The sequence below is a fragment of the Cavia porcellus genome, unplaced genomic scaffold, assembly GCF_034190915.1.
Source record: "Cavia porcellus strain 051 isolate PalLab524CR breed Dunkin Hartley unplaced genomic scaffold, mCavPor4.1 scaffold_12, whole genome shotgun sequence".
Lineage (NCBI taxonomy): Eukaryota > Metazoa > Chordata > Mammalia > Rodentia > Caviidae > Cavia > Cavia porcellus.
This window is the reverse complement of record NW_026947495.1, coordinates 33,078,302-33,103,181: the sequence shown is the minus strand read 5'-3', so window position 1 is coordinate 33,103,181 and position 24,880 is coordinate 33,078,302. Positions and strand designations below refer to the sequence as shown.

General features: G+C 33.6%; 1 protein-coding gene across 2 annotated transcripts in view; it reads right to left on the bottom strand.

Annotated features, from left to right (window-relative positions):
• Window positions 1–23,903, bottom strand: part of Kynu (kynureninase) — a 110,051-nt gene extending 86,148 nt beyond the window's left edge. The window contains exons 1-4 of one of the 2 annotated variants that reach the window (XM_063259029.1): window positions 23,632–23,903; window positions 18,502–18,683; window positions 8,850–8,970; window positions 1,953–2,035 (exon numbers count right to left, since the gene is read on the bottom strand). In XM_063259029.1, the coding sequence (XP_063115099.1) occupies window positions 1,953–2,035; window positions 8,850–8,970; window positions 18,502–18,670 (373 nt within the window). In that variant the 5' untranslated portion in view covers window positions 18,671–18,683; window positions 23,632–23,903. The remainder of the gene's footprint in view (window positions 1–1,952; window positions 2,036–8,849; window positions 8,971–18,501; window positions 18,684–23,631) is intronic. The other variant, XM_003478712.4, reaches the window with a different exon arrangement.
• Between the last annotated feature and the right edge of the window lie 977 nt (window positions 23,904–24,880).

Sequence of the window (24,880 nt, the reverse complement as noted above, 5' to 3'; positions counted from 1 at the left end):
TTCACAGGCCCTTCTGGATTTATGGGTGATAGAAGTGGTTCTACTGGATTCATTTCATAATGCTCAGCTACCCAAACACTCAGAGGCCTATGCAGTCATGACCCAAAGGGGTCTGACTGCTGCTTGAACTGATAGCAGACGATGGTGTGATACACATGGTGGTAGTTATGTGGGCATGCAAAATTTAAGAGTTGTGCTATCTTGCAGGCCCTCTACTCACATTTCAAAATTCTTGGGATCTGGTCTATGCCCCTGAGAAGACAGAGTGTGAAGCCATGAGAATGAAGCCAAAAGTGCAGCAGAGATCTCATGGACTGAGAGATGCCAAAAAATGTGGAATATCTGCTGAGGTAAGCTATAGGCAGTGAGTAGAGGCAGCCCAAGAGAGAGACCATGAGAACTAGAACCAGCAAGGCCATAGCTACAGGGCTGTCCAGTTATTTATAAGTTTACATCTCATCACAATTGCCTTTGGGTTCTGGACATGGAGATAAAGTGTTTAATTGTTTTAGCCTCTTGGGTTTCTTTATTGCTTTGGTTTTATTCCTTCCTATCTACCTATTATTTTCTTCTTTTTGGAATGAGAATGTTTACTCTGTGTCACTGTATGTCAGCAGTGTGTGATTTTCTTTTTGATTTTCACATGGGATCAACACTAACAGTTTGCCATGAGTCTCAGAAATGCTTTAAGCTTATAATTTTCAGCAATTCTAAACTTTTAAAACTTTAGTGACTCTTAGATGCATACTAAGTGAATCTTAGATAAGAAATTGGTAAGAGTGTTTTGGGATTCTGGGGCCAAATATAATGGTTTGGATCTAGGGTGGCCTCCAAAAGCCTCATGTGTTTAGAGGTAGGGAATTTGGAAAGTGATTGTATCATGGATACACTGCACTCATCAGTGGATTCCTCAATGGGTTAAATGATAACAAAATGTGCTTTTAGGAGATGGAGATTGCTGACTGGGTGTATGGCCTAAAATGCTATGTCTCCCCCTTTATCTCTTCCCTTCTCTTTGTGATTTCTGACCACCATAATACAAGCATTTTCATGTGTGAGATCCTTCCAGTATGCCCTGCCTATCTTGGGACCTATCAAGTACAGACTGAATCATATAGAAACTCTGAACCAAAATCTCTTCTCTTTAAGTTATGGGTGTCAAGCATTTTGTCTCAGTGATTAAAATAACTGAAATGGTGCTTAACACTTTTACATTAGTGTTTATCATGTAGTGATATTATATAAAATTCATTTAACATGCTTTTTGAAATTGGATTAATTGTAAATTAACAAAATGCACAGGGTTTTCATAGGAGGGACAAATATTAGTTTAAAATTATTCAAGAAAAATAATAGATATATTTTATTTTTATACCTAATATTATCTATGTTGTGGCTTGTATCTAGACACCACTCAGAGCTTCATGTGTTCTAGATGGGGCTTTTTGGAGGTGGCTGGATCTATGGTATGTAAATATGAATTAAATGTGTGTGATAACTAAAGTAGTTTAGAATAGTTCTGAGTGTGGATAAAGAAAGTCCCACACTGGGTGTGAGTGGAACCAATCAAAAGGCTTGCAGTATGGATGGAATAAAAGGGAAAGGAAGGCTCACTGCTTTCTGTTTCGTTGTTTATTTCTATTCTGCCATGGACTTTTTCTCCCCTGCACTGCCCTTCTGCCATGCCTCCTTGCCTTGGACACTGCGGACTATGCACTAAAATAATCCTCTTCTCTTTTAACCTGTAGGGCACAAGTATTTTGTCTCAGCAATGAGAAAAGTAACTCAGACCATCAATTATACCAACACTTAAATAAATTAAGTTAAAAGTGTGAGTTAAAATAGAAAACTAGGATATTGTTCAATAAAATTTTGTCTTTTTAATTTTTGTTACTAAATAATATCTTTACAATTCTATTGGGGAAAAAAAGTTCAGAGCATTTTACACTTACCTACAATGTCCTTCATAAGGTCTACAATACTTTCATCTCCTATAATCCAAGGACGTTTTCCTACATCATGACCATAGGCTCCCCTGAAATTGAAAAATAACATTCTTAACTCTGTGCATGTGTTCTGTGTACAAGTGGGACTACATGTGAATATGTGTTTTCAAATATCAGATTTGCCATGTAGTCCTTTGTGTGGTGTCTTTTTAATATTTAAGTAATTATATAAAATTTGCTCTTCCAAAAATAAAAAGTAATTCATGAACAGACTATTTTATAACTTGACTTTTTTTTTTTTTGGTTGGAGAATGAATGAAATTACTCAGATAAATAATTTCATTATTTTGCTATATTTTAAAGTCTAAGATGTTATGGTTTTGTTTTATTACTTTGTCTTATATTTTGAAAATTTGAAGAATATTTGACACTTTTATACTTTTGGCATATTTTTATACTTTGTATGTATACAAAAAAGGTGCATACTATTCTTTAGGCCAGAGACCAAAATGATTATAAATTGAATTTTAAAATGCTGCTGCACTCTTTACATCAAGTAGAAATATATAAAATATGATTCTACTCATAATTACATTTTAAAGAAAATAATAACTTTAGTTGTGTTTAAAGCCAACGTAACACTTTGACCTATTTGCTAGCAAGTCACTTTTTCTATTCCATTTATATTTATAATGCTAGCAAATGTTCTAGTGGACATATGAAAAAAACACAAAATGTATAATACCTTAAGTCTCAAAAAGTTTCCCTAAGTGAGAAAGAGAAAGGTACTTAAAAAACATAGAGGAAACAAAGAAAAATGAAGTGTTATTATGTTTATTTGTATCTTACAAATCTCTAAATTAAGAGTATCGTTAATACAAACCTTTGTTGATTTGGAAGAAAGGAATGCATATGTTGGTTTTCTAATGTAAGACTGTGTTTGAACATGCTGAAATTCGGTAAGCCAGCAATGGCGGGCTGCTGTACCTGCTTCAAAAGGGGAGGGCAGACTGGAGTCTAGTGGAGACCTGGTCATCAGCCTTTGCTAATGTCCATGATATGAATCCTTCTGTTATGAAATTTCATTATGTCCAACAAAATTCTGAACGTTGACAATTGGCTTTTGTCATTTTATATGAACTGGCTACTGGTCTCTAATGGTATGAGACCACATTTATTAGATGCTGACAGAGTCTAACTCTCCACCATAGTAAAAGCAAATGAGTGACAATATTTACCTTAAGGAGTCACCATAAAAAATAAATGAGATAACATATGAAAAGGATGGCTGCATATCCCTTTTCTAAGTTTTCCTTCTTAATGAAAATCTAATACTAAAATTTTCTTCATCAAAGTGTGGCACAATTTTTAAACTAATATTTCCATTATTATATAAACTAGGATGAAGGAAGACCTTCATAATAACATGTATATGAAAAATATACATGGACTGCTAAGAAGGAATGGAGAAAGGCAATTGTTAGTTACTATTATCATATTATTATTAAATAGCCTGCAGCTTGCCTCTTCCTTGACTTCCATTATAAATGTTAAAGACAAAAATCATTATCATTAAATGGTAGTTAAAGGCAATTACTTGGATCCTTTTTTTTTTTTTTTTTTTTATTTTAATCATACAGAGCTCCATGGCCTTTGCTGGTAATACAATACATCTTATTACACTGAAGTAGTAAAATTCTACATTCTGCCTTAGACAATCTATATCTCAGAATATTATGCCACCTACTCCTTACTTTGGTAGACACATGGTAATAATCTTTAAAGATACATTTTTCCCTGCATAGCTTCTGGCATCTCCTTCTCTTTAAAAATATCACATATCAAGTCTGCTCCTCATCTTGTCAGTCAGCTAGCCTGGGGTAGTAAGATGCATTTAGAAAATGTTATCTAAATAAACTCAAAGAAAAGTGGCCTGTCATTAGAAAGAGTTGATATAGATTAAAGAGCAGTTATAAACATATATATTAGAGATAAGGAAAATATTATATCGCTCCCTTCAAAACTGCTTAAAATAGTTGTTGCATAGCTATGATCTACTTTTTGCAAATGCTGGAAAGGAAAAAGGAGAATAAGAGAGTTAATTCATTACCACAGCATAAATCACTGCCATGAATAGGGTGTTTTCTAAAATGTATATGAGCAGTATTTGCTCATGAAATTAGATTGCAGGATATAAAACCTAATTCAGAATTTAATAGAAACTTGGATGATCTTTACAATAAGGCCATGATTTAGCCATCTTCCAAAGTGAAAAATCATCCTGCGTTTAGAAAACTTTCCACACTTAAGTGAATAAATAAATTTTCAGGCCTTTCTTAATGATGTCACAAAGTTTTCCATTACCAATTTATCATTAGCCAAGAAAAGTGTTAGCTAATCTTCATATCATATCATTTATTTTCTTATACTTTTTTCTATGTACATTAAAAAAAATTTATTTGAACAAGATTGCTACAGGAGTGCTGAGGAAAATACTCTGACATGCTTCCTTGGTGTTATAGCCATACACATTACCATGAAAGAGAAGTTATTTTCTAGCAGTTTGTCTACACTTAATATGGAATGTGGTGGGCTATTTTCCTTTTTGAATAATCCTACCCAAAATTGTCATTCTTCTTACAAGAATTCTTATGGAGAAAAAATAGTGGCAAGTGTTTACTCCTATAAAAAAAGAAAAAAGCATTTATCTAGCAGACTTAAAAATTCAGGTGACTTATAATATTGTCATTTCATTTTAAAGCCATAATTTCTCTTTTCCAAAATATAAGGTCTCCTTTAGAACTGATCATTGCAATTATTAACCTATGTTATTCTCTTTTAAATAATTCAGACCATTAATAAATACTTAATATAAAATATTCCTTGGAAATTCTTTTAAGTTTTTAAAATACTGATTCTAGCAGACCTAAGGGTTGAAGCATATTGTTGCTTTATGTTAGTATAAAACCATTTGGTTAAGAATTATTATAAGTCAAACATGTGTGATGACATTCAGTGTTTTCCATTTCATAACAGCAAAATTACCTAAATGCTTTTATTTCACAAAACAAATATATTGTTCACAGCAAAATATTAAATCAGCTTTAAAAATCTTACAGTTTAAAATAAAGTTGCAAAATACTAATAAGCATTGTAAACAAGCACAGAACTAAGTGTTCCCAAGAAGATTGAACTTTCAGTTTTTTCTCAAACAACTGGAATTTTAGAAGAAATCTGTATGCTGCAATTATCTCAATGTGTCTCTGAAATTCATTAAAGTTCAAATGTAATCAACTCTGTGAGAGTGTTAAGAGGTGGGTAGTGACTCAAGGGTTCTTTCATGAGTAGGAAAGGCATCCTCATAAAAGAGGTGGATGAAACTCTTTACACCTGTACTGTGGGGAAACATTGCAAGAAATTCCATCTTGGAAGCCGAAAGCTGCCTTAGCCAGGTATCAAATGAATCTGATGGCACCTTAGTCTCGCAGAATTGTAACAAAATAAATTTTGGGCTCACAAGTTATTCAGTCTCTGGAATTTTGTTGGAGCAGAAGGAATAGACTAATGTAGTTCCTAAAATATTTCTCATATTAAAAATCCCAATACATACATACATACATACATACATACACTCTTAATGTACTTCTATCCTTGAATTTCATGTAATGAAGTAATCAGTAGATACCCATATGATTCACAAGGACAAGCTGCCTTATGACCAGAAATAAACTGTAGATAGGTCCAAAAAGTATAATAAACCATAAACACGAAGAAAATGACAGCCATGACTAAATGGCATTTCCAGAGTCATGATATCCCTGAGAGATATCTTATTTTGTCAAAACATATTTACTTTTAATGTTATATTAGGTTTACATGTTTTTACTTTGCTTTTCAATGCAACAGCTAACTTCAATATGCTTTAGACAATTTAGTAGATACGTAGCTCCAGCTGACGAATCATCTTTTACTAGCCAGGAGAGGGAAGCCCTGACCTGACTTGAGTATCAGCTAGAATAGGACAGAAGTAAGGCTGAAGCAAGCCAAGAATTGGTGATTATTCACAATTTTCCACAGTTCTCTGGATATAGAGCAAGCTGAATACATTAGAGAGATGTAATGTAGAACCTAAAGTCAAAAAATGAAAAATTCACCAAAGTGCCATGAAAATCCCGGGCAAAAAAAGCAGTTGCGAAAAGAAACACAGTCTGAACTTGAGCAGAGACCCCCTAAAACTCCAGCTGCTGTTGACTTACTTTCAGAGTCTAAGCACATATAAATTCAGCTACCATTAATCTCTTTCCTGGGGAACTACCAGCCAGGCATAATGCTGCCCATTAACATAAGTATCAATATGAAAGAGCCCTGTAGAAACTTCCTTATTTTCCCAGAGGGAAACTCTAAAATCACTTCCTTAAACTGGTATATAAATTCTGTCTCTGGGAATTTGGTGAGTCATTCCTTGTAGAATTTTTCTGCCTGCCTGTGAAATGAAGTTTCCTTTGGTCAAGGTCTACAGTCAGTCAACTTTTAGGCTTTCATAAGTTCTAAATTGGTGGAGGGAAAGAATTCCTTTTGGATCAAAGATGGGAGGAAGGCAAGAGAGAACAGAAATAAAAACCATGCATCTCCAACACCACTGGTATTTAGTAGCAGGCAAAATGAACAATGATAGTGTCTGGACTGCTACAGCCTTAAGGGAGAAGCCAAAGGAGGAGGGGGGGAGAAAAGATCAGCAACTTTAAGGTTGATACCTTTTGTTCAGCAAAAAATCTTTTCAGTTTACATTTTCTGAAGCATGAAAATGTACCTCCTTTCTGAAGCATTTGTCTAATAAAAACTACACAGGAAGATTTTATTTAGACTACATTGTCTATTTTCATAAGGTAGAATGCAAAAATGAAGGACAACAATAGGTGATATGACAGAAAAGCACTTTCTTGAGATATAATGTTAATGTCTTGAAAATAATCAACCATTTCCTTACTAACATAAAATAATCACAAAGATATGAATATCAGGGCAGCATCTTCTTTAAATGTCTAAAGAATAAAAATGCACAGCGGTGTTGAATGAATATCCAAGAGGCAAGGACACTCTCTAAAGTTCAGATTCATTCAATCTAATTCTCTGCTCTCTCTTACATTAAGGCCAAAAATGAATATCAACCATTTTTATTAACTATGACCCTCATTTATTAAATACTAAAACCTGCTAGTGCACAATACTTTCAAGTGGGGATATGTATTTTACAATTTATGCATAAAAGTTATGCAGATAAAGTTATAACAGGCTTAATAAATAATACAAAATCCTGTCAACTCTTGCATTAATTGGAAAACTTTCATTCTTATCCATGAATAGTAAGAACTCTGCAGTAGTATCTAATAGTAACTGTAGTAATTATTAGCATAATAAGAGTAAACTATAATGAACAGGCATTGCTGTAAAGACAGATCACTGTAATAGAGAATAAAGAAAGAGTAAAAAATAATAATGTTTTTATGAAAATCAAATATTTTGCCTCCGTGAGTTTTATTTGATTTGGTTTCATGTTTCTGAAACTTTGTTTTCTGATCTCCAGGTTGACATTGATTTTTCAATGTCCAATGACCAGAAAATATTTTAAAATAGAAAAATAATACAACTTAAATGTTTAAAACATTTCTAATTTCCATTTTATCAGTAATTACTGGGGAAAACAGAAAATATATAATGCTAGGTGATTTTTCTTCAGGAATTTGTAATGTAAGTAAGAATATTAAATGAAAGAGAATAGATACCTGTAAATTGACTCCCCAGAAAGAATAATGAAAGATTAGGTAACCAGCACGCAAACAAAATGAGCCAGAAGTAATAAGTTCCAGCATTTTGGATAAAGAAGAAAGAACAATAACTCTAGTTTACAATAACTCTTCTCTATTTTATGAATAACTAAGAAAGGAACTCAAAGGCTAAAACACAAACTAATAAAAAGGATAAAATATTAATTATTTTAAATAGAATTGCACACATTATATAAATGTGTTAAAATCTTATATGAGGTTCCAAAATTATATACACTTATTAAGCATTAATAACAAAGGTTAAAGAAAACGCTATGACACTGAAAGACATAATGAATAGGGCTACGAAGATCAGCTTTAGGATAAGGATTAAGGAGAAAGTGTGATGAGTTTCATTGTCAAAAGCGTAAAGCCAAGGAAGAAGAGATGGAGGGAAACCTGTCTTGACTGAAGAGAGCATCATCTTTACATCTAGTCTACTCAGCTAAAGTGAAATGGAACAGCTTTCTCAAGTTATCAAGGTCCTTGGGGAGAGAAATATCATCTGTGTCACCCAACTTTGTTTCTTCTTAACAAGCTTTGTTTCCTTATTTATGAAAGTGAATAAAAAATGCAAAAGAAATTAATGTGTTGTTTAAATAAGAACGATCAGAAAGAATGAAAAATCTAAATACTAACTGTGTTATTCATTAAAGAAATAAAATGAAGGGCTGGAGATTTAGCTCAGCGGCATAAGCGCCTGCCTTGCAAGTAGGCAGTCGCGAGCTCGATCCCTGGTACCGGTAAAAACGAAAAAGACAAAAAAAAAAAAAAAAAAAAAAAAAAGAAATAAAATGAAGTGATTGTGTATGATGCAGATGTGTCCACATATGGCAAAGACTCAAATGCTTAAATACTTTCAAAGTTTTTAGTTCACCACTGACTTGTCTGATGCTTTTATTATTCTCAATCATTTTATTAAAGCAAGTATTGACTGTCACAATTCCTAAATCATCTTTCTGGTTTAAGTTCATAGAACACTGTCATATATGTTTAAAAATATTGGCAATCAAATGTTATTTTTAAAATTCATAGATGAGATATTTAATTATAGCTTTTAAGATGGTACTGTACTTACATTTTGGCCCACTTATCTAATTCTTCTTCAAGATATGTTTTAACCATTTTTGGTTGAAGGCCAAGAGAGTGTCCCAAGAAGTAAATGGCATCATCATCCTTATTCACTAAAGATAAGTCAACTGGAATGGAAGGAAATACAAAAAAGTCTTATTGAATTAATTAATATTTTCATTTGGTATTGTCAATCTAGTGCAAACAGTTAATATAATTAACTCCAATAAGGATAGTAACCTACAATTATTCTCAAATGAAACATCAGGTTTTCTAAAAAATAATTAACCTTTTATATTTACTTATTTAAACATAATTTAATACTAGAGAGGAACTTGTGGGGGTTATTTCACATTTATTGGGCTATATGAGAAAATCTAAATTAGAAATTTCTCCCAAACATAAATAGCCAAAAGTAATAGAGTTAAAAACAGAAATTTATAAAAATCTGTCACCCAATCAAATTGTGCTAGGTTACCAGCTGTTAGGCAATACTGACACTCTAAATTAAAGTATATATATATATATATATATATATGACAAATTTTTAAAACTTGAAGTATTATAAATAAAATAGATATATTAGATTAATTTATTTTACAGTATATTTATACAGACACATATAGGCAATGACATTTCTATATCTATTTCTTATTCAAATAAATCAAACTTTTATGATTCACCCATCATACAATTTACCTTTGATAGCAACACTCCCTCAAACAAAAAACAAAGAAACAATTCGCACACTTAAAACAGTCTACTACATTTTTTGAAATTCTGTATCATTCCTATACTTTTTTTCCTGTTTTCCTTTTTTAAAATAAAATAAAGACAAAAAAACTTAGTCTAGGATTTATAAATACTTACAATCACAATTGTAAACTACTGAGATTTCTCTTCTATGCTGAAAAATCTAAAGTTTTTACGGATATTTCACTAAAATCACTGAACATTGTACTTATTTTCACATCAAACTAATTAAAACCTTAAAGATCTTTTAAAGGGTGTATTATCTATTTCACCTTCACAAGCACTAAGCCTGTTACTATTCACTGGCATCTTTTCAACCTGATGTGAGAAAAGAAGTGTTGGCATTTTTCACGCATTTAAGTTGAAGTGCTTTATAGTCTTTTGCTGACATGGAGAACAAATATCCATGGTTCTATTTAGAATTTAGAGCTCGAACTTGAGGTACCATGACCCAACTTTTAATTTAGCAATCACATAAGGACAATGTGAAGGCTGAAAACGTCTTTCCTGTTTTTACCAGTCCATCTACTAGCCAGCATATCTCTAATATTTCTCCTTCTCTGTATCTATCTCTGTGTGTCTGTCTGTCTCTCTATCAATATTACTAAAAAGTCTTACTTTCTAACAGAAAAGAGAACATGAATTTAACAATGCAAGAAGGCAAGGTGCAACCTGAGTTTGAGAAGAACAACCTCTCATCTTCAATACAACCTACTGAACACAGTTTTTCAATAGCTAATAATGAGAAACAATATCTGTGATATCTTTAGAGCAAGTGGAGTCAAGAGACAGCAATAAAGAGCCCTTGAGCGTGTGGAGAGTATACTTAGCAGCTGTTTGAAGAATATATCATTATGTGCATAAATTCTTATAATTATGTAGAGCAAAGTTGCTCTCCTTTTTTCTCCTCTTCTTTCAATTACTTGCTGCTTGCTGAAGTCAAACTATTTTGTTCCATATGAAGAAGAAAGAAAGTAAATTGAAGCTAGTATTTAAGTATTGTGATAAGACTTGCATTTATCAGCTTCTGGCTATTCTGGAATTATAGGATCCTTTCCATACAGGTTCTATGGTTGGCCAAGAGTTATTTGGCATTTGCTCCAGGAGGACCACCTTATTTAGCATATTTCTTATTTGCTGGACCTTTGGTCATCCATGACCAAAAAACTGCTTCTTATCCTTTAGATTATCATCAATCATTATGGACTATCACATGAATCATTACTGACAAGCACCTGTTACTTCCTTATAGCTAGGATACAAGCGAAGAATGTTGTAGAAAGCATTCAGGTCTCTCATGTTTTCCATGCTTTCTAGGACTAGCTTTTGACAATGTGTGAGATCTGGATCATGCATATTTTTGAGTTGTTTAGTGCCAATGATATGAACTTGCACAATTTGACTTGTGAGTTGTGCTGCATGACTTGTTATTTAATAATCTGGCCTTGTAGGCTAAAGAGAGTCTACTTTCTGAAGTACTTATTTTAGTTATTCTCCCAAAAGTAATTCAGGGTTGATGTACACCAGAAATTCTTCTTCCTTAGGACATTTTATATCATCTGATTTTTTAAAATTTATACTGGGGGCTTCATGTTCTGCCAAAATAATTGATGTAGAAGAAAATATAATTCCAAACCTATTAGATGTCAGGTTTTCTGAGTTTGTGCTCCCTAAAATCAAAGAAAGGCATTTCAAGGAATGATTGAGGTTAAGAGCAGAAAATATTTATTGGGAGATAGTTCCTGAGAGACAGGAGGGGTTCCACCACACTGCCACTGAGGGCTTTTGTCAGAGGTCACTTATACAGCAAAGTCACAATGAGAACACAATGTACATCAAACTATAATCAACCTATCGGATTACAAAGATAGCTGCTTAGCTAATATTGATACGATAGCAAACTGAGTCACATAGCAAAGAAACATGGAAAGAAGAAATATATTTTGGAGAAGGGATGGGATCAGATACTTGGTCACTCACCTGGGTAACTGAGGCCCATTTGGACTTCCTGGAGCAGGTGGTATTAATCACAGAACAATTCCAAGTTACTACTTAAGCCCTAGTAAACTTAGCAATGCTACAGATACTCACTATGCAAATAAATATGTTGCCTGAGTGATGCTCGGGGTAAACTGTTAAATGGTTAAGGGAAAAGAAAGGAAAGGAAAACTGGAAGGAAAATGAAAATAAAAGGGAAAAGTTATTCTCTGAAGAAAAACAATGTTTTTCCAAATGAGTGAAAAATAAATTGTTGCTGATTGTCTTATAATCAGTAACAGAAATCACAGAAATTCCAGCTGTTTTGTTTTGTTTATGTTTTAATTATTAGAAGTTCTACTGTTACTAAGAAGAACACGGAAATGTAATATGAATTTGTTCATAAGAACTAATTTTGAAACTGTCCCAATGTTAATGATTGTGGTACTAATGTGATTGCCTTGTGATTGTTGGTAACACTGAATTGCGTTTTAGCAATTTACAGTAGCACTTCAATGAGATTTATGTTTTTGTCTACAAATCTAAGACCATTCTCCTCTGAGGAATTACTGTAAAATCAGAATTTATCAGTGTACTGGACACAGCAATGCTTACCTATACTCCTAGCTACTTGGGAGGCTGAGGTAGTAGTTACCTTGAGACCAACTTGGGTAACACAGAGAAACCCTGACCCCAAAAGCAAAAAACAGAGTTTTATCACTAGACAAATAAGCTCCAGCAGCAAGTCAGTACAGAAGGTGCTTATGTACTTTCGTAACATAACACGCTGTACACATTGCAAAATCAAGATCACCTTTCTAGTCCTCATAATGAAAGACTGGTATGCTAACATATTCTGCTTTAAACAAATGCTATCAAATTAAAGCCTCTTCTTCTAACATAATTTAGATTTAATAGGCATTTTTTCCTTGAACTATGGAGAGCTACTTCTTGTCTTTTGTGCTTCAGTAGAAATCAGACACAACTTGACATGCTGCAGCACAACCTGCTCTGACTTACAGAGGTAACCGAGATGCGTTGAGAATTCTGTAAAATATAAGCAGATACACGCAGTCCCACAGTTGTGATGGTTCCACTTATAACTTTTAGATTTCACTTTTAGTTTTTATGATTTTACATCAAGTTTTTCGGTTGTCTGATGTTGCAAAACCAAAGTTTCAAAAGAAAGCATATTTCAGACTCGGGTATTTTTCTGCTCTTACGCAATTCAGAGCATGACCAGTGAGCCACTGTCCTATCAGCTTGTGACAGGGCTCTGTATTCGTACACTCTGCTATTCATCAGGCTAGATGTATTAAATGCATTTTTGATTTAGGATATTTTTCAACTTTTGATGAGTTATTTAATATAATGCCATCATTAAATCAAAGGGTATCTATGTACTGGTGTACCAACAGAACTCAAGTTACAATCTAACCAGTTTTCAGTTTCACGATTTCTATCAGTCTTTTGGGAATTCACAGACAAGCTAGATTTTAAGGCAGCCAGAAACTCCAAGTTATGAACTCAGTGCAGGCTGTAAGAGCCACAAGAGATTTTCACTATCCCTGTTTGCTGGTCAGAAGGCGAGTAGGTCCCTAATGCGCACAAGGAAAGAATGAAAGAAACTTAATAGGTATGTTTTTCTTTTCTTTTCCTCTTCCATGTTAGCCATTAGCCAGTCGTGTGATGGTGGTGGTGATATACCAGCCTCAGGCCTCAGGCACTCGCTCTCTGAGGAAGGAGGGATATGGGATGATTTGTTCTCTTTCTGTCTTTGTGCTTCTGGGCACCAGAGGCAAGCATCGTCACAGGACTTCAGAACCCAAAGGCAAAGTCTATGTTTTCCTTCTACAGGAAAATGAACATGGGACCCCTGGAGCCAAAGTATGTGAGACCCTTTGCACAGAAGAGGGGGCTGAAGGACATGAGGATATGAAATTGGACATAAGCTACTGAGTTCATGCCTGCACTGGGTTTGAATGTACCAGAGCTAAATAGTGTACTAGATAATGGAGAACTGAGACTTGTTCCCAAATTGGTGAATGAGTGTCATATATAAATAATAAATCCAAAGAGAACTGTAAAGTATTTGAAAATTGAAATGGGTACAAGGCAGTTTTCCTGGATGCTGGTAAAATTTTATTTCTTGATCTAATATCTTGTTACATAGATTTGCTCAGGCTGTAAAATCCATAACTGTGTCTGTAGCATTAGCATCTAGGAGGCTGAAGCAGAAGGATCACATGTTTAAAGTTAACCTGGGCTACAGAACAAGACTCTGTCTCAAACAAGCAAAAAACAGCAACAAAAATCCATAGCACTGCATAGCTTGTGCATTTTACTAAATAAAAAGATCATACTTCTTTAAAATTTCAGAACGTAATGAATGAAAAAAATTTTAATATTGCCATATAGCTTAATATTAATATTGCACTCAGCAGTAATACCTTATTATTGTTAATTATAGCTTAGTAAAATTAAATTTTCTTATCTTGTCCTAAGAGAATACTGATGTTCCTCTTTTTTACAGGAATGTAAGTCTATGTTTACAGAATGCTTATGGAATTTTTGAATAAGAGAAAGATAAAGAAAAGTATGTAATCACTACAGTCCATGTGCATGTGGTCTTTATACAATTTTGTCTGATTTTGAGTACACTAGTCCTGTCTTAATGATAAAAGAAACACTTAACGAAAGTATGTATTTTAAGGATTTCAAAAAAGATTCTTCACCCTCTAGAAAACAAAGTTTCTTTAGGAAAAGATTCACAATTGGTAAAAGGAAACATACAAAACAACAACAACAATATATCTCTCTTGTAACTGCTATAATGCAAGATCAAGTAAATAGCAACTATGTTATTTGATGATGACAGCTTCTATAATTTCTCGGAAAGCCTTTCTTGCTTGATTTTGGAAGATTTCTTTCTCTATATACCCTGCTTTTCCTAGAATCTGTCTTTTATTGCCAGCCTTTCAAACTTTGCTTCTACCAATTTCAAACCCTAGATTTTATGTGTAAATAACATCATCCGTACCCACAATTTGAGCTATTAGCTAAATGCCGATGACTCTCAAAATCGTATCATAAAAGTACCCCCAATTGCCAGCTGCGTCCTAAGATCTGCTTTAGTTTTCCTTTAGAGTGATGTATTACTAGCCTGTGTCTGGCTACCAAGGACCAAAATGGCATTTTACTTTCAATTGTTTTTGCAGATCTCTAGGGCTATGGCCATACATGGCCCATGGGGTATAGGTAGACATGTTAGGAGACAACATCTGAAAACTTCTCCAGGGCAGAGCTTGCATGCATTCTGCTTTTTTCTTGGTGTCTGCCTGCTTCCAACTGCTTAAGACACAGCAGTTGCCCTCTTGGACTCTGGAGTCAAGGTTACAGATTTCAGAGGACAAAAGAAAAAATATTTCCTAGGTTCTCTTTAGAAGAGCAGTTCCCCCTAAACAAGCTAATTCCTTCATTACTCACCTAAAACAGAAAGCTTAGATCATGCCATTTCCCTTAACATCAAATCAGGGTTATTTTATGAGAATTTCAAATTTTCCTACAGATACTCTCCTTTTCTTTATCTCCTATACTCATTTCTTCAGCCTTATTTTCATTACCCACAGCTATTTATTTACTGTTTACATTTCAGAAGCATTTTATAATTAAAGAAAATGCATTCCTTTTGATAAAAATTTCTTTTGAAAACCCAAAACAAACACTATAATGGCAAGACGTCAGAAAGTCACAGGTGGGGCTTGTCGTTCTTCCTGAAAATCACAGAAAATCCAACACTGAGAGCCTCATTTCTTTCATTAACCCAGTATCTTTTAATGTTGTGCCTTATTGTTCAGGGTTGCTCAGGAGCATTTGCTTTTAGTGTGATGTTGGATTCTTAAAATATTTTGAGATGCCATGTTATTGTGAGATCTTCTTGGAAGGTTCAAATCAGAGAAGAAACACTGATTTTTGTGTGTGTCTATTTGTATCTTGTCAAAGAAATAAAAAGGAAACTGGTATCATTTTTCCTGGGCTCAGTGCCTTTTCCTGCAGTTCAAACTTGGGAAAGTAGCGACTCAGCTTCACCTACGTACACACATGGCTCACATTCTCACTGCATTCTGGGCTCGGCTTTGCTGCCACCTTATCAGTGTTGTCTCCTTTCACTTTGGGCAAAATAACACTCCTCCCTACACCTCTGTCACTTACTCAGAGAAAGACCTGAAAGTGAAACACACAGTTACTTGAAACTTTATTTTAGGTCTTCTTACACTAGATATTAACTCTAGCACGTTAAAACTTTCTTTTTAAGTTCTTTCAGCTATGAAGTATGCAAATAGAGGAAATAATTAATGTAAATCTGTTACATGAATGAATGCCAGTAAAGTAAGAAGTGACTAGAATGTGTTGAGGATTCAGAGAACAGAGATTAACTGACTCACCTTTACATTTCCATCCTAACTGCTCTAGAACAATAGGCCTCACCTTGGGTCTTTGATTTAGTAATTCTAGTACCAAATTTAAGAACTTATGTTTCTAAGTTCCCTGCAGATGCTCATGCTGATGTCCAAGAAATCACATTTTGTTTTAATGAAGTAGATTTTTATACCATTTGAAATTGTATTTTTTGAACAATTACTTAAAACTTTATTGAATTCACTCATCTTCTCTCATTTTATTTCTTTTTTAAAAATTATCAATGATTTATCCAATCTATAATTCTTTAGGATTACTTTATGTTAGAGAGGTATTCACAGCAAATGTTCTACATTTAATCAGAATGCTGGAGTCAATTCTTACACATAATAAAAGTGATAATATGTACAATGCTGTTTTTAAGGGAAACTTTTTATCTTTAATAAATATAGGGGCTAAAATATGCATAAAATACTATCTTAATTATTTCTAATTGTACATTTCTGAGATAAGCACATTTACATGACTCTGTGATCAGTCTACAAAATTCTTACATTTTGCGACACTGAAACCCTGTACTCATTAAGCAGTAACTTCATATTTCTCCTCTTCCTAACCCCTTCCTAGAAACCATCATTAAGCTTTCTGTTTGTGTGAAAGTAATTAACATTTTATATACATGCCATCATATAGTACTTGTCATTTTGGTGACTGGCTTGTTTATTTCTGTACAATATCCTCAAGAGAAATGCATGTCGTAGAATGTGTCAGACTCCCTTTCAAAGGCTGAATTATATGTCATTATATGTATATACCACACTATTCATCTGTAGTCACTTGTTTATGGACTTTGGGCTGCTTCTATCTTTTGGATACTGTGAATAATGCTGTTAAGAACATATGTGTACACAAATCTTTTGGGGGTGTCCACTTTTTATATATTCTTTTAAATATAAACATAGAAGTAGAATTGCTGAATTACCAGTAATTCTACTTTTTTGGGAAATTTCAAAGACATTTTCGTAATATTAAATCTGCAGCATTTTACACGTTCACCAACAGTACAGAAGAGTTCAAGTTTCTCTACATCTTAGCTGGTACTTCTCAATTCCTGTATTTTTGTGCTACTCCTAAACATGAGTGCAAAATGATATATCATTCTAGTTTTGATTTGCTTTTCCATAGTGGTCAGTGATGCAAAATGCAATTATTAAACTGTTCTCATCTAGTACCAAGTCCTGGTGGGCTGAAGAGAAAACATCAAGGCAGAGGCACTATTGTCCATAGCTGACTTAGTTCAAATGGGTCTTGTCAATCTTGACAATTTTCACAATGGAATGCACACATCACCAGACCTCCTTTTTCTCTGTCTAAATAATTCTCTTCCTGAATTTAGGAACTATCAGCAGCTTTCTTTCCCTGAACATTAAAATCAAAATAGTTTTTCAACTCCAGAATTATCTAAAAATATTTTTCTTCATGTGGTCTAAGATCACTTCTCTTTATAGTCATATTATTTGGCTCTGTAGTACTATCTTTTATGTCAGGGAGTCCCTTGATTGATAACCAAGCAACATTCAATTGGAGAGTGACCTCAATTGCTTATTTTTCTTTCTATAATTATACCAGTGCTGGGTATAATAGTGAGAAATGAATAAATATTGCAAATACATTATTTTAGGACAGTGTGTCCTTGTGTGTTTCATAACATACAAGCTAAATTAGAGTTATTTACATTAAAATCACATTAGCTGAGGTTGTTGGATTCTGAACACCCTATATTTTACCTATTTTATTAAATCTGAAGAACAAAAACTAGACTAGACTGACTACATATGTAAAGACAATTTGGGTTTAATAATTCCATTCAAACTTGTAGCCTTTTCTTTTGATGTAGAAGACATCAAAAGCAGAATTAAATACGGCAAAGTGTTTCATATTTTTATACTTGTAATACTTATAATAAACATGACTTCCTTGAAAACAAAAAGTCAGTGTACTCTGTTATATTCAGAAAGGTTTTTAGATAACTCTGACATTTATCTTCCTTGTTTAGAGTATGCAAAGATCGCTATTCAAGTAACATCAATGCTGTTATATGCAGATAACAAAGAAAAAAATCCTTCTAAAGCAAACATCATGCTCCCCTCAAGTAGGAGCCACAAAATGAGAAATGTTCTAATAGCATATTGGAAAGAATTGTTTTGAGCTCTAAGTGCTTATAGAAAATGCAAATGCCTCTGTCTGTAATTTGCAATCAGTATCTCTATTGTTCAAGGAAGTAGATGACAGGCTAAGCACTTGTTAAGTGTTTTATTCAGAGAACACAGAAAATATAAAGAATATGAATTCAAGGTAGATGGACAGGTTGATTTAATAGTATTAGGAACCGGCTGTTTCTCAGACACTCTTACAATGGCTCTATTATTTGGACAGCAAGGCAAACACCTTCTGAAGAAAAACTAAATTAATTAATAAATTGATTTTAAAAAACTTTCTAGTATTCTTACTTGGAGGCAGATCCTTCATTTTGGGAATATAAAAGTACTCCCTGAAATGCCTCAACACATCTTCCTCATCCAGGTGGAGGGCGACCTTCTCATCTGTTGGGTGACATTTGAGTTTGGCTGCAATGCGTTGTATTCTGTCAGCTGGCAGCTCCAGTGGTGAAGTCTCCATCACAAATAGTGCTCTGAAAAGGTAGAAAATAATCAAACAATCCAGGCAACCTCATTTCCAGAAGAAAGTTAGTTCTTTATGCAATATACCTTTTTTAATAAAAAGGTTAAGATTATCGTTTTCCCAGTTGCAGACATAATAACAGAAACACTGAATCTAGTGGATGACATAAATGGTGAAACTCTTGAGGACTTTGACAAAGGGAAAGAAATTATCAATTGAAGCTCAGTATTGTGAGAAATAATAGTAACAAATAATAAATGAGAATATATCACGTTAAAAAGATTTATACAGCAAAAGAAACTTTCAATACAGTGAAGAGATGACCTACAGAGTTGTAAAAACAATGTTTGTCAGCTACTCATCTGACAGAGGACAAGTGTTTAGAAAATGGAAAGAATTGAAAAAAGATTAGATCACAAGAAATAAGACCTAATGAAAAATGGGCAATTACAATGAATAAAAACTTAAAGAAGATGTGCAAATGATAAATATGTGTAGGAAAAATGTTCAACACTTTTAGCTATCAGAGAAATACAAAACAAAACAAAACAAAACGAAACAAAACAAAACCTCATTAAGATGCAGTATTGATCCAAAGAGAATGCTGGGGATATAATGCTCATTGGCACAGTGATTGCCTGGCAAGAATGAGATTCTGAGTTTGATTCCTTGTACCAAAAAATAAATCAAAATCTTCTACTGTGTTGGTGGAAATGTAAACAAGTTCAATCACTAGAGAAATCAACATGGACAATCTTCAAAAAGCTGAAAATAGAAACTTAGTTTTACCTAGATATTCTTTTGTACTGACACCACATTGATATATGATATCTGTGTTTACAGGGGCACAATTCAGATTAGTTAAATTTTAGAAGCAGCCTAGATGTACGTTAATGATGAATAGATAAAGAAAATGTGATGTTTACGCAGTAGAGTTCTACTTGAATATAGATTCAAGTCAACTGGAGGAAACTGGCTGGACCTTGACGTAGTAAGGAGGTGGACTTTTGGAATAAGAAAATGAGCTGGGGTGAGGGAAGAGGGGAGGACAGGAAGAGGGAAAAGTAGAATGGCTTAAAATGTGGCATGCATAGTACCAATTCCTCACGTTGACTATTTTCAGATAGATTCATAGCTATGAAGAAATGAAACATAGTAATGAGATGGAATCACTAGGCGTTAAAAGAGTTACATTAGGGTAGTTATTTGTTTCTTTCTGAAGGAAAAGATTAGGATCATTTCTGAATCAACCTTGTGAATGCCTGGGCCTGAAGGAGACAATAGCAAGGGCAAAGGTCCTGGGGAGGAGATAGGAATGTTCTGATCAGCTAATTCCCTAGGGATAGCTGAAGAGCACAGTGAGGAAAGTACAGCATGTGACATGGGCACAGTAAGAATTCAGAGTTTTGGAGGTAGAAAAAGAGTTGAATATTTTTCTGAGCTGCATGGGAAACCATTGGAGAGTTTTGAATAGCAAAGTGATCATGTAATTTTATATTGAATATAAATCACTATGCTGTGATAAGTTATAAAACTTGAAGAGACTTTTAAGGCTATTACAAAAATTTAAGGGAGAATGATGAGGATTAAATTGGGTCATGAGGGTAAAGGTTGAAAGAAGTGCTTTGGATTTTGATATAGTTAAGGTAAAATAAGTGAGACTGTGACAGATTCTGCTGAGAAAAGGAAAAGGGGTTATTTTAGCATTAAAATTTTTAGCAATCTGATGTAATATTTGAAATATGATAAAATAAATACCTGGGAAAGAAAAAAATTGAGGAAGAAAATCAGAGTTCTCTACAGAACATGTGAAGTTTAGGGTAAGCACTGAACATCCACATAGCAAGCAAGGTCAAGGTGACCATTGAAATTTGGGTTTGTAATTTAGGGGAATATCGAATAAGAAGTTATGTTTGGCATTTTTCAATTTATATGTGGTATTTAAAATCTAGAACCCTTCAAAACAAAATATAACAGACAGTTGACACTCCAAATTATTTTAATCATTCTTCTATGTTGTTGCCCTGTTCCCACTCTAACCTGTATACAGTGACAGATAGCAGTTGTACATCTGATATTATACAATGCCACTAGATAGTCGTATTTCCTCTGTGCTAATTTACATTCTTCTACTTATTTGATCATTTCTTTTCTCAATTGCCAATTATGTTAATAAGTCATTTGTTATATTCTTATGAATTTTTTGGTTTAGATACAGTAAACCAAATTTTTTTTATACAAAATCATGAATTAAAGCCATTGGACCCTCACAATGGTTGGGGATCAAATAGTTATGTCTCCTGAGCAAATGACTACAACATGATCCTATCTTGAGAGTCAATGTGTCTTTCCATGTAGCAAATTCTGTGCAAGTTCCTGGGGACCTGAGTGTTTGGCTATTTCTGAACTTCTATGAGTGTTTTTTCTGCTATACTCTTAAGTATGTCCTCAGAGTAAAACTGTTATTTAACATAACTTCATTGAGTTTTCAGGCTACTCCACTGAAAGCTCAATCTATCTAGGGCCTAAGTCATGTTTATTTTATTTTTATGTCCATCCACTATTGAGTAGAGTCTTTAAGGGAGAATATCCCCAAAATGACAAACAAGAGAATAAACAGAAAAGCTGGGTGGATTAGATAATAAAAACTATTGACTAATTCCTAAAAGGCTACCCTCTTTCATCCTGATCACATAGAAAATAAATGGAAAATCATTTTTGATGAAACTCAAAATCAAAAAGTTTGCCTCATATTCGGAAGCTTCTTTGGAGACCTGGCACTTTGGAACTTTACTCGTAATGATTTTAAATTCAAGGGTACCACTTAAATATTCAGATTAGTTTACTATAAATGTTAACTAATTAATCATTCTGAGTAAAATCCAACTTTTCTATTAAAATACCTTTTAGCTTTTTAATATCTGTCTTACGTAATCCTCGTAACAATCCTAAAATGTCAGAACTGTTTCTCCTCATTTGTGCATGATAGTGGAAACTCTTCTCTTCACTTGGAGACAGACATCTAGAAACAAAATCAGGCTCTGATGATAATGCTGTCCAGCCTTTACCTCGGAACTGTGCTTCAGAAGCTGAACCAGCTGGACTTTGAGAAGGAACAGAAGCTGACGCATGGAACCAAAATCTGGCTCAGAGATTTACCTCTGTCCTTTTGGGTTTTTTTTCATCTTATTTGCTGAGTTTCAAAATTAATATTTCTTTTGCTCACTATCTTTTACTTTTTCTTTTTATTCAGTCTTACAATGAAATATAAAGTACCTTGAGGTATATTAATGCATTTAATTTTAAACAATCCTTTTCAGTTTTTTACCAGCCAAGCAAAATTTAGAGTCTGGTTGTACTTGTGGGTTTTTCCTACCTCAGGTATTACAAAAGACTTGATAGGAGGCTCTCAAAGAGTATATCCTGATCCATCCCACCACCATGCACAGCCTCTAGCAGACTTAACTATCACCTTTTTTTGCAAAGTAGCACTCCCATCACTCCAAGGAAGTAACTTATTAGTTTATACTTTGCCACTTAATTCTACATTCACTTTATCAGGCAAGACAATGTTGTATAAGCCATTGTTTTAGTAGTTTTATTGGCTTACCATTTGCAAGTAAATTGATGAATTTATGTTTTGAAATTAAATTTTAAAATATATTTTAAAAAAGGATTTGCAATTAGTTTTGTTTCACTATTGAATGCCAATTTTATTCAGAATGTATTACAAATACACCAGATGATTTCAATTAAGGAATATAACTTCTTTACATATATTGTTTACTTCTTTACGTATATATAATATAAAGTTGAAATTTAGTTTCTTAAAGCAATCATTGTTAGGATCAATTAAAGTCTTTCATAAAAAGAATAAAAGATGCCTTTATAATATCCTTTATATTGTCTTTTGTCTTCAATTTAGTCTTGGAAATTTGGGAAATTGGGTTTTAATGATGTTATTTAATACGCAAAACTTTAGAGATAAAATTTTCATCTTTACTAAAAGCTGATTTTAGAGAATCAGGGTATCCCACTCAAACACTGGTTAGAAATTAAAACAGTTAAAGCATAGCGAATAAGCAATAGTTAATCTTTAGACAGTGAAATTTCATGCTTGAAATGAGCAAATTGTACTGTTCAAAGTTTAGAACCTAGTAAGATTATATATATATATATATATATATATGTTAAACATGGAGTTTTTATTGACAAGGATAGAAAAATCTTTAATTACTTAGAACGACCTCATTTAATAGTGTCACCATGAAATGAGTGACACTGCAGTCACACCTACATCTGTCATCTCTAGGACAGAAATGACTTGTAAGTTTCACAGAAGGAAGACTGATACATTTGTTCCAGTGCTACTATCTTAAAAATACACCACGTTTCTCAAAATAAAAGCAGAAAAAAAAACCATTCAATATATAGAGAAAAATACTTTCCTCTGCTAGGCAAATGTTTCACAGAGTAAAAGAGGAAGAAACTCTTCACAAGAATAGACATTTTCACTTCTCTAAATATTTAATGTGACTAACTACAGCCTAAGACAACGGGAATTATAAGAAAACAGAAGATCTAAAACTTATTTAAAGATATGTTTATGTTATCCAGAATTTGATCTAACCTTACCATTTAAATTCAGGTAACTGCAAGATTAACCTTTAATTGTCAAATGCAACCAAAGTTAGTAGATGAATTACAGTGTGCTTTTGCCAGTAACTCTTTCTCAACACACTGCAAATAAATCTCTTTACTTAACTTGTTTTGAAAGGTAAGAGCTTTTAGCGAGATTTTACCACCGTCTTTAATGAAGATAATTTGTGAGGCGCAGGAAATGAGCACAAGAAACCTCCAAAGCAAGCGTCAACTGTAGCAGAGAAAATTTTCAATTGGAAAAAAACACTCACAGGGACATTTGTGTGCAGAGTGCCTGTCAGTGCGTTGATACTTACCGGTTAGGAATAAGCAGAGTCCTCAGTGTCCAGCACGTTTCAAGGAACCGCTGGAGAATTCTTTGCAATTTGTATAGGGATCTTAGGGTGAGAGAGTAAGCTAACTGCTCAGACTCCACCCTTGGGGAATTTGTGTGGTGACTTTAGTTCCTCCCACCTCAGCTAATTTAATCCTCCAGAAACACACACACACACACACACACACACACACACACACACACACACACACACACAGCAAAATGCTGCTCTTGCTCATTCATGATGTTAAGCAAGTGTGCCTCTGCTGAGGGATCCTTCCCTCAACAGTTCGGACCTTTAGACTGAATCAACACTTTCCTGTCCACTATTCAGTGTGTGAGCTAATGGATTTGTCCTAGAGCTAAATTTCAAAACTTGCACTCATTCTTTGCCCTGGAATACTCTACACACCAGAGAAAAACTCTCTGAATTAAAAATTGGTGTACCTTCACAGCTGGCTCTGAAATGGATCTTAATTTTCCTTGCCTCAGTACAAAGGGGAATTGCTTTATATTTTTAAGAACTTTGATCACAGTAATGATTTTTACTGACCATCTTGTCTCCAGCATTTCAGGTTGTGGCAGGTATATGTAATATTCTTAACACATCTCTTAATTTAGCTAAGTCATCAAATTTAATTAATAAGAATCAGAAAAATTATCAGAAACAGTAGTGTATCAACTTTATTAAGAGCAGTGAAGTAAATTGCTCAAGATCATACCGTGAACACTTTATAGATATGATTAAATTAAATAATCCATTATCCAGTTGAGGCGGATTCTGAACATAGCATAAATGTTTCGGTTATTTGGGTCTAACGTCAATCTGTACTACTAATTTTGAAAATCCTTGCCCTATAATGTTATACCTAAAGAATGTTTATCATCAAATGATCAAGCTCAGGAGTAAGTCTGAGGACGTCGCAATACAGCAATATAGTTTATAGGCTTAGAACTTTTAGAAAAACTTTTAGAATTTTTTAGAAAAGAAAAATTTTTTAATTTTTTAAAAAGTTAGAACTTTTAGAATTTTTCTTTTTTGTTTCCAATTGCAGGATAAATTATTCCAATACATATTCTCCTATTAATTACCACATGTGTTATTTCAGTTACATATTGTTAGGTCTTTTAAAGTTAGAAGCTATGATTTTATCCTCAAAAGAAACTGGACATGAGTGGAACTAAATATCTATAGAATTGGTTAATTTCTGTTTGTTTTAAAGATTTATTTC